Source organism: Lactuca virosa, chromosome 3 (genome assembly GCF_052849685.1).
Source record: "Lactuca virosa cultivar CGN04683 chromosome 3, Lactuca_virosa_CGN04683_v6, whole genome shotgun sequence".
Lineage (NCBI taxonomy): Eukaryota > Viridiplantae > Streptophyta > Magnoliopsida > Asterales > Asteraceae > Lactuca > Lactuca virosa.
In genome coordinates, this window is record NC_136428.1 from 40,979,219 (window position 1) to 40,989,491 (window position 10,273).

Here is a 10,273-nt window from a genome sequence, read left to right on the forward strand (position 1 = left end):
ACTATACTCGATTTCGTCCTTTGTCGCCACCCCGTCCATACATTGATCAATCTCTGCAACTTTTTCTACATGTTTTATTAGACCCTTACCAAGCTAATATACTTAAGTTGGGGAAGGTCAAGGGGGTGTAGGGGTAGATATCCCATGTTGCTTATTCGGATTTATATTCATTATGAAGATCAACAATTTCAATTTGCATATCTAATTCAGTAATCATCAAATCATATTTCATTTAGTAGTTTTGGCAAAGCTCAAAGGACGTTTAATATATATCTTTTACTTTTTGCAAGCTAGTTTGAATCATAGTCAACTGTTGTTTTCTCAAATTATTTCAATATATAGTCATTTGTGTTGTATCTCAGTTTATTCTTCTATTAATACAAAAAATTGACCGTTTCAAAAATATTTGTTAGTTGTTTGGAGTTAGAATTAAACTTATTGAATTAATATCCACATTGGAAAATTGAATATCATTTGGATTTAAATAATATAGTGGAAAAAAATTTATGCATTAAATTACTTACATTTGTGACCTATATTTTCTCTACTCATACATGATGATTTCATAAATACCCGATGTCATGAGTCAACACACTCTGGCTGGTTTACTTTTGCTTTGCATTAAATACCCTTAAACCACCGAACCAATTTTTCTCAACCTTATGTAGCCCCACCGCCACCACCACCACCACCACCACCAATATTCCCCTTCATTAACCCTCTTCTCAACTTGTTCTTTTAACCAAAATGAGCAGCAATCCCAGTACACTCTCCGTGGACGGCGGTGGCGTTGACACCAAAGATGACAAGAAACGTGAAACCCTAAAACCCAAAACAGTTCCAATGCTAAAACTGTTTGCATTTGCCGATTCTTATGATTACTTCCTTATGTTTTTTGGGTCCCTCGGAGCATGCATTCACGGTGCATCGGTGCCTGTTTTCTTCATATTTTTCGGCAAGTTGATCAACATCATCGGACTTGCTTATCTATTTCCCAAAGAAGCTTCTCATAAAGTTGCAAAGGTGGAATTTCTTATATATATATATATATATATATATATATATATATATATATATATATATATATATATATATATATATATATATATATATATATTTTGTTTATTGATGGGGTTTCTTGATATCTTAATTTATAAAGAATTTTTGTTGGTGAAAATAAATTCTATGAAAATGATGATCACTTTTTGTTCATTTTTTAATTTTGTGGCAGTATTCGTTGGATTTTGTGTATCTTAGTGTGGTAATACTCTTTTCTTCTTGGACCGGTAAGTTTCTATCCATTGTATATATTTTATTTTTCTTGATCAATTTTGATGAAAAAAAAACGTAAAAAGTCGCTTGAGATTTGATAGAACTGATCAGTTCATGATTAGATTTTCTAATCATAGGAGCAATTCAATTATTTAATATTAGTAATTAATAATTATTTATTGATCTTAACATATATAGTAAGTATGTTTTTATGTGTGAAGAGGTGGCTTGTTGGATGCATAGCGGAGAAAGACAAGCAGCAAAAATGAGAATGGCGTATTTGAAATCGATGTTAAGTCAAGATATAAGTCTTTTTGACACAGAAGCTTCAACAGGCGAAGTCATTTCTGCAATTACTAGTGATATTATTGTTGTTCAAGACGCTATTTCTGAGAAGGTACAAATTAATTTACCCAATTCTAATCTTAATTTATCTTTTTTTCTTCACCAAAAAAAAAAACTGTGTTGATATTAATATTAGACATGTGATTTGATGTATAATCTAATAAAAATCTATCGCATACCAATCTTTATTATTTCTGAAAAGACGGAAACTAGAACGTTGATAAACCACAATCAGTTTTCCTAAATACCTTGTACCCACAGTTAATGGATAGACCAGATAACTTGAAAAATGAATATTTCTGACTAATGATTATATAGATATTTAATTTCTCTTATATAAATGTATTATAAATTATGCCTGAAAAGTTAATATTTAGAAAAATATATATAAATCAGAATCAACTTTCCTAATGCATTCTTTACCTTGTACCCACTGTTAATGAACAAACATGTAACTTGAAAATAAATATTTATACGATTTTGTCTGACAATTTTTTGGTTGTATGCAAGGTCAACGAGTTATATATATATATATATATATATATATATATATATATATATATATATATATAATTTGTTTTAAAATTCTTTAAAATGATAGTAACATTGGCTATAACAATAAATTTGTTAGTGAGTAGGTGTGCTAATTAATATTCAACCACCCATTTTGCTTTCATTTTCTCATAAATCTATACATTAAAGTGGGACTCTGTACATTCACAAATATATCAATATTATCTTAAATGGCACGTTCATTTTTTAATCAGTGCATTTAATCTACTTTCTTTCTATCCTACCATAAATATGTAAAACACCTTAACCATATATGACGCTATATATTATTATTTCTAATGCTATTATGACTTTTTTTACAACTTATATTTATTATCATTGTATTATCTAAACTTAAATGAATGTTCTTTTCTTTAATTCACTAGAATGGTAAAAGAAATTGGCCTCTTTTGTACTAAAACGGTAATTATGGATTTTTTTTAAAAGATTATTGAAAAGAATTAAAGAAATAAATCATAGAGTGAGAGTGTGAGAGGCGGTGTTAATTGTGTTCAACTGAATTCTGGGGGGTGATATATAAATGCCACATTTATTGGGGGGCGGTTTATAATTAATGAGTTTGTAATCTTGTTGGGCAGGCTGGGGAGTACGAAATCCTCTAACGCCCATGCATTGCACTTATTATGTTCTCTTCTTCCCCGTTCCCACAAGACCAACTCTTACTTTTTTATCAAAATAAAATACCCAAAGTACTTCCATTTGTTTTCTCGTATCCCGATTTTATTCGATAAGGACACATTTGTCATTTTACAAGATCACAAAAACTCGATAAGAGTGGTACAAATCCCAAGGAAAGTTCATTTTCTCATGTAATTTAATATTATTTTGGACAAAATGCATAAAAACTATTTTGGTCATTTTTTAGTTTAACCAGGTTACTTTGGGATGATAAATATATTTGACCCGATTAAAAAACTCAGCCAGAAACTTTTGAGCTTGGTAATGCCGTAATGGTTATAAGATTGGGTATAAGATTTTTTCTAAAAATAATTACGGGTTTGTAATAGTTATGGTATTATCTTTATACCCGCCAATTATCTCATACTCGGATCCCCATTTAATTTATCTATCGCCTTACCATTTACGTTTTTATAATATTTATACTTTTATTATTAATATATAGAATTTGAAATTATACTCTAATAATATACGCGATGCATCTTATAAATACAAAGTTTGCTATGTACTTACTATTTACTTTTATTTTTGAAAATTTGTTTTTAATATTTAATTATGTTATTATCTTGATTAATTTATCATAAATTTTTAATATTATAAACCTTATAAAGGAATGAGTATACATGTAGAAATTAAATGTCCTTCTATTTTTTGTTTCTAATGTCTTCTTACCTATTTTAGATGTTGACAAATATCATTAAATTTAATTTAAATTTGATTGAGATGTTAAATTTATACACTTATCATCATTTTAAATAGGTAGGAAGAAAAATATAAACAAAAGTAAGAGAATATTTAATTTCTCTTATATGTAACTAACATTTGTTATAAGATTAACCTTGTTGATGTCATTGGAAATTAAAAATATTACAAAATCCAAATCATTTTTTAAATGTGATTGTTATCGGGTTTTAGGTAATAAAAGCAATACCTGATATATATGTGGTTATAATCGAAAACCCGATGGATATTTACTAAGTGGGTATCTAATTGTTAAAGTGCTTGCAATATAAATTTTGGTTAAAATTTAGTGGTTTTAGTGAATATTTAGTGTCAAAAAATTCATTAAACCCATTAAACTTTGACAAAAAAAATTATTGTCATCAATTTAAAACTTTGACAAACATTTAGCTCAAAGGGGTCAACGTAGAAAAAAAAACAAGAACAAATTCCATAAAAAAAAATTATTGTTTTTTGTTTTTATTTTAGTTTTACCATCCCAATAGTATCGTTTGTGTTAAACTCCATAGAGTTTGTTTTGTTTTTTTTAAACACCATATAAAAACTTCGAATTTTATTAAAAACACTATTATTCGGTATTTGTTCTGTTTAACCATTTTTTTCTAAAATAGTTATGAATTAACAAGTGAAAATATTCTTCCGATTGTATTTTACATTCATTATCGGAACCTGAAACGATAGCTTTTTTTTAGAAGAAAAAAAAAACTCACCAGGATTTTTCTTTTAAAAAACATTTTTCAATGCTTAAACCGAACTACATTAATTATCACGAATTTGGCCTAATTTTTTTTTATTAAAATTGGGTGTATAAATTGAAAATACTGAAATATAATGATTAAATTTAAAAGCAGCCAAAAATATATTAGTTTTTATCTAATTTGCCTACTATTTTTGACAAACTAATCACAAGTGCCGTGTATAGGATAATGATTCAACTATTTTGTTAGACGAGCGTTGGGATCATGTAGAGTATTTAAGAGCAAACAACACGACAACTGTTTCATTATCTTGTCTGACAATTATATTGTTGATTATTGGATGTGTGTTCACATATTGTACTATATCCAATTATAAACCACTTTATACCAAAAAATAAAATACAGAATGTGTTAAATATAATTTTAATGAAGTAAATTAAATAATCAAGAATTTGGTTTGTTACAAACTAGGTGGGGAACTTCATGCACTACATCAGCAGATTTCTATCAGGATTCATAATAGGGTTCGTTAGGGTGTGGCAGATAAGTCTGGTGACTTTGTCAATTGTACCTGCGATTGCAATTGCTGGTGGTGTCTATGCTTACGTGGCAACTGGACTTATTGCAAGAGTCCGGAAATCATACGTCAAAGCTGGTGAAATTGCTGAAGAGGTCTCTCTTTCTATCTTTCTCTTTCACACTCATTTATATACTTTCGTATACTGCTTTGCTTTTTGTCTCATTTTAATCGGGTTATTGTTCTTTTTGTCAAATTGCATTTCTCTTCCTTTTATCCCAAATAAATATATTAACAGATGCAATTAATTTGATTATAAATGCGATGATGTATACTGTTCTGTTAGATTGTATTAACGGTGTTAGTGATGATATTTCAATTCAGCCCATGTTCTATAATTAAATGAATAAAAAAGTTAACAAAAAGTCACATTTGATTTGATTAATCCATTAGGTGAAATATACTCGTCACAACACCAACTATCTGCTTTTATCGTCATATAGTTTGTTTAGGGTCCAGAAGATTTTAACAACACTTGGTCCACAGTTTCATTATATAATTAATTTTACTAATTTTTAAATTGTATGTATTGTAGAATTTAATAGTACCATAAACTCCTAATTAAGTATGACTTATAAATTAATTTCAGGTAATCGGAAATGTAAGAACAGTGCAAGCATTTTCCGGTGAAGAAAAGGCAGTAAATTCATACATCGATGCCCTTTCAAACACTTACAAATATGGCAGGAAAGCCGGTCTCGCCAAAGGCCTAGGACTTGGCACCTTGCATTTCGTCCTCTTCCTCTCTTGGGCCTTGCTCGTCTGGTACACGAGTATCGTGGTCCACAAAAACATCGCCAATGGTGGCGATTCCTTCACCACCATGCTCAATGTCGTTATCGCCGGCCTGTAAGTCCACATTCACTCATAGGCTGATACTGATATTGATATTCATACTGATACTGATTTCATTGTACCGATTTGTGTAGGTCACTCGGTCAGGCTGCACCAGACATTAGTGCATTCATCAGGGCGAAATCAGCAGCGTACCCAATTTTTGAAATGATCGAGAGGACAACGGTGACAAAAACGAGTTCAAACACGGGCCGGACATTGGCTAAGTTAGATGGACACATAAGGTTTGATGACGTACAGTTTAGTTACCCTTCAAGACCGGATGTTATGATCTTTGACAAGCTTCGTCTCGATATTCCTTCCGGAAAGATCGTGGCACTCGTTGGCGGAAGCGGTTCGGGAAAGAGCACGGTGATATCGTTGATAGAACGGTTCTATGAGCCGCTCTCGGGTCGAGTCTTGTTAGACGGGCATGATGTCTGTGAGCTTGACATCAAATGGTTGAGGCATCAGATCGGGCTTGTGAACCAAGAGCCCGCTCTGTTCGCCACAACCATAAGAGAAAATATATTATACGGAAAGGATTCGGCTACTTATGAAGAGATTACACACGCTGCAAAATTATCTGAAGCAATCACGTTTATTAACAATCTTCCGGAGAGATTCGAGACGCAAGTGGGCGAACGCGGGATTCAATTGTCCGGGGGACAAAAACAACGGATTGCGATTTCACGTGCAATTGTGAAGAACCCTTCGATCCTTTTGTTAGATGAAGCGACCAGCGCTCTTGACACTGAGTCTGAAAAGAGCGTGCAAGAGGCGCTCGATCGTGTGATGGTGGGACGGACAACCGTTGTGGTCGCCCATCGGCTTTCCACCATTAGAAACGCAGATACGATAGCCGTGGTTCAAAATGGGAAGATTGTGGAAACCGGAAGCCATGAGGAACTCATGGCCCAACCTAATAGCGCGTATTCATCTCTTGTGCAGCTTCAAGGAGCTGCTTCCTTGCATGGAGGCCCGTCTCGTGCTCCCTCCATGGGAAGACCTTCCAGGTTAGCTATTTAATAATATCGAATGACTTAATACACAAGTCATCCGATATCAGATCGTTGAATGCACCACCATCTCCATTAACCTTAAATTAACCAAAATTGATTTTTTGTTTTTTTTTTTCTTTTTTTTTTTGTAGCATTAGGTTTTCTCGTGAGCTATCACGGACAACTACGAGGAGTCTAGGAGCTAGTTTTCATTCAGATCGTGAATCAGTCGGGAAACTCGGTGTTGAAGGGGTTGAATACATGAAGCCGACTCATATTTCAGCAAAAAGGATGTACGCGATGATCAAACCAGATTGGATTTACGGGTTAACGGGTACAATAGGCGCCCTAATATCGGGGTCCACGATGCCTCTTTTTGCTCTCGGGATAAGTCAAGCGCTTGTGGCTTATTACATGGATTGGGAAACCACACAACATGAGGTCAAAAAGATTGCCATTCTATTTTGTTGTGGTGCTGGCATAAGTATAACTGTTTATGCCATCACTCATTTATGTTTCGGGATCGTGGCAGAAAGACTCACTCTTCGTGTTCGCCAAAAAATGTTTTCAGGTAAATAAAATCACACACCATTTTACATCAAGAACTGAAAATACCTTGGATTGTAGATTGATTCATAATCTTGAATTTTTGCAGCTATTTTAAGAAACGAGATTGGGTGGTTCGATGACACAAATAACACAAGCTCAATGCTTGCTTCCCGTTTAGAAAGTGATGCGACATTACTAAGAACAGTGGTGGTTGATCGATCAACGATTTTGATACAGAACTTTGGGTTAATTATGACTTCCTTTGTGATTGCGTTCATTTTGAATTGGAGGCTTACACTTGTTGTAATGGCAATGTACCCTTTGATAATCAGTGGTCACATAAGCGAGGTGTGGTTTTTTTTTTTTTTTCATCTCTTTCTCTTTCTCCCAATCGGTTTTCAGTTGTGTTTTCAAATTTCTGATTGTGTTTTGTTTTCTTTCAGAAAATGTTCATGAAAGGGTATGGTGGTGATTTAAACAAATCTTATTTGAAAGCTAATATGCTTGCTGGAGAGGCTGTGAGCAACATAAGAACAGTTGCAGCTTTCTGTTCTGAAAATAAAGTGCTCGATCTTTACTCCAGAGAGCTCGTCGGACCTTCAAAACAGTCGTTTAATCGTGGGCAGATCGCCGGATTGTTCTACGGTGTTTCCCAATTCTTTATTTTTTCATCTTATGGTCTCGCATTATGGTATGGTTCTGTTTTAATGGAAAAGGGTTTATCGGGATTCAAATCGGTGATGAAATCTTTCATGATTCTGATTGTGACGGCGTTGGCCATGGGCGAAACGCTAGCAATGGCACCGGATTTATTGAAGGGAAACCAGATGGTTGCTTCGGTGTTTGAAGTTCTTGACCGGAGAACACAAGTCGTGACTGATGTAGGAGAAGAACTCGCAAGAGTCGATGGGACAATCGAGCTCAAAGGCGTCAATTTCAGCTACCCTTCAAGACCTGACATTTTGATTTTCAAGGATTTCGATCTCAAAGTTCGAGCAGGGAAGAGCATGGCGTTGGTTGGGCAAAGCGGTTCCGGGAAGAGCTCTGTTCTGTCCTTGATTCTCCGGTTCTACGATCCGACCTCCGGGAAGATCATGGTTGACGGTAGGGTTTACGCTTTAGGGTTTATAAAACTTTCATGAATTCTTGCCTTTCATCTGTATAACATCATCTCGAAATCCAACAGGAAAGGACATTAAGAAGCTGAAATTGAAGTCTCTGAGAAAACACATCGGATTAGTCCAGCAAGAACCGGCGTTATTTGCAACATCGATTTTCGAAAACATACTTTACGGGAAAGAAGGAGCTTCGGAAAGCGAAGTGATCGAAGCAGCTAAGCTCTCAAACGCGCATAATTTCATAAGTGCCTTACCGGAGGGCTACCTGACTAAAGTCGGCGAGCGAGGGATTCAACTTTCCGGTGGGCAAAAACAGAGGGTAGCCATAGCAAGAGCAGTGTTGAAGAATCCGGCGATATTGTTACTGGATGAAGCGACGAGTGCTCTTGATGTGGAATCGGAGCGGGTGGTTCAACAGGCTTTAGACCGGCTGATGAAGAACAGAACGAGTGTTGTGGTGGCGCACCGGTTATCGACGATTAAGAACGCCGATGAGATATCGGTGATTCAGAATGGGAAGATAGTGGAGAAAGGAACACATTCGAGTCTTGTTGAGAATGAAAATGGGCCTTATTCGAAGCTTGTGAATCTACAGCAGCAAGAACAGCATCGCCGTAAATAATAAAAGAGAAGATTGGGGGTTTTAAGGGGATTGATGTTTTTATGTCTTGTTTTACACATGATTATAGTTAATTTATCACCTTTATATGATGATAATGATGATGATGATTTAAGGTGTGATTTTAGTCCTTTGGATTTGGTTCTACTACAAATACAATTTGGACTTTTAATTATGCCCCAACAAGATGCTGCCTTTTCGTTTAATTGGGGCAGTTTGAAGCAAATGTGATACTTACTAAAGTGTATAACAAGTTGAAAATTAATAAATGAAAGTTTTGGAAGCTAAAAAGTCTTCGGTACAATCAATTTGAAGGTTTGGGATCAATTTGAGAAGACTGTAACTTAATTCTTGACCTTAGTAAAATAAAAAATTATTATTTGCATTATGACATCTTTATACTTATCCCTTATCATAGAGTTCAGAACAAAGGAACAATAGAGTTTTGGTTCAAGTTCTAACTATAGATAAAAGGACAAAGTTATATGAAAGAAATAAGTCGTGAATATAATTTTGCTGAATAGCCTCCTAAGAATAAAAGTTTGTTATTTTGATTTTATTCTTATAGTTTTCATGTAAACCTCTATACTTAAATGAGAATTGAGAGGCATTCTAAGGATAATTAAACGACTCAAAAACTAAAAACCGGAAGTTACTCAATAGTTGGTAAAATACTAAAATATCTATACATAACATTTTTTTTCCATTAGTAACCATTTATGTTTTAAAAAATTATAATTTATAATATCTAAAATCTAAAGAGATAACAACTTAAAAGAGTAGTATATTTTTCGATTTATAGACATTTGGTTACTGAATTTTTTTCGTCCATATTTACCATTCAACTTGTTTAACTGTATACATTCAGTCCTTATGACCAACTACTTCAGGTAAGCCGGAAAAACTGACTTAATAGGGTAATATATTTATCATTTTGTACACATTTAGTCTGTAATATTTTTTTGCATATTTAGTTATTGATATATATATTTTTTAACTTAATACGGTAATATATTTATCACTTTGTCCCTAAATACTTTATACACATTTAGTCCTTAATATTTTTTTTTGTAGTGGACTCAAATACGAACACATGGATATAAAGATAGTTAAAATCCGAGATTTTATGAAGAAATTACGACGTCCAGAACACACAAGACCTAAGCCAAACCACAATACCTAAGCAACCAAGCAGCCGAGGCTGCAGTGGCCACAAACATCAACAACTCCAGATACCTTATTAATGATTGTACCACATAGGATGTTGT

At 33.7% G+C, this 10,273-nt stretch overlaps 1 protein-coding gene across 1 annotated transcript; it reads left to right on the top strand.

The window, feature by feature from the left end:
* Window positions 1-561: 561 nt before the first annotated feature.
* LOC145165523 (ABC transporter B family member 2-like) lies at window positions 562-9,180 on the top strand. Its single transcript, XM_079084255.1, has 10 exons — window positions 562-1,023; window positions 1,232-1,286; window positions 1,494-1,669; window positions 4,779-4,979; window positions 5,474-5,733; window positions 5,814-6,734; window positions 6,872-7,290; window positions 7,375-7,616; window positions 7,712-8,372; window positions 8,455-9,180. The coding sequence occupies exons 1-10, from the start codon at window positions 748-750 to the stop codon at window positions 9,006-9,008; spliced, it is 3,765 nt and encodes a 1,254-aa protein (XP_078940381.1). The 5' UTR covers window positions 562-747; the 3' UTR covers window positions 9,009-9,180.
* The last annotated feature ends 1,093 nt before the right edge of the window (window positions 9,181-10,273 follow it).

Bases quoted from the DNA above. Each gene is read 5' to 3' on its own strand.
- LOC145165523 (XM_079084255.1), top strand. From the start codon at position 748: ATGAGCAGCAATCCCAGTACACTCTCCGTGGACGGCGGTGGCGTTGAC. The intron at 1,670-4,778 runs GTACAAATTAAT...GTTACAAACTAG, and splicing joins AAGACGCTATTTCTGAGAAG to GTGGGGAACTTCATGCACTA. The intron at 7,291-7,374 runs GTAAATAAAATC...GAATTTTTGCAG, and splicing joins TCGCCAAAAAATGTTTTCAG to CTATTTTAAGAAACGAGATT.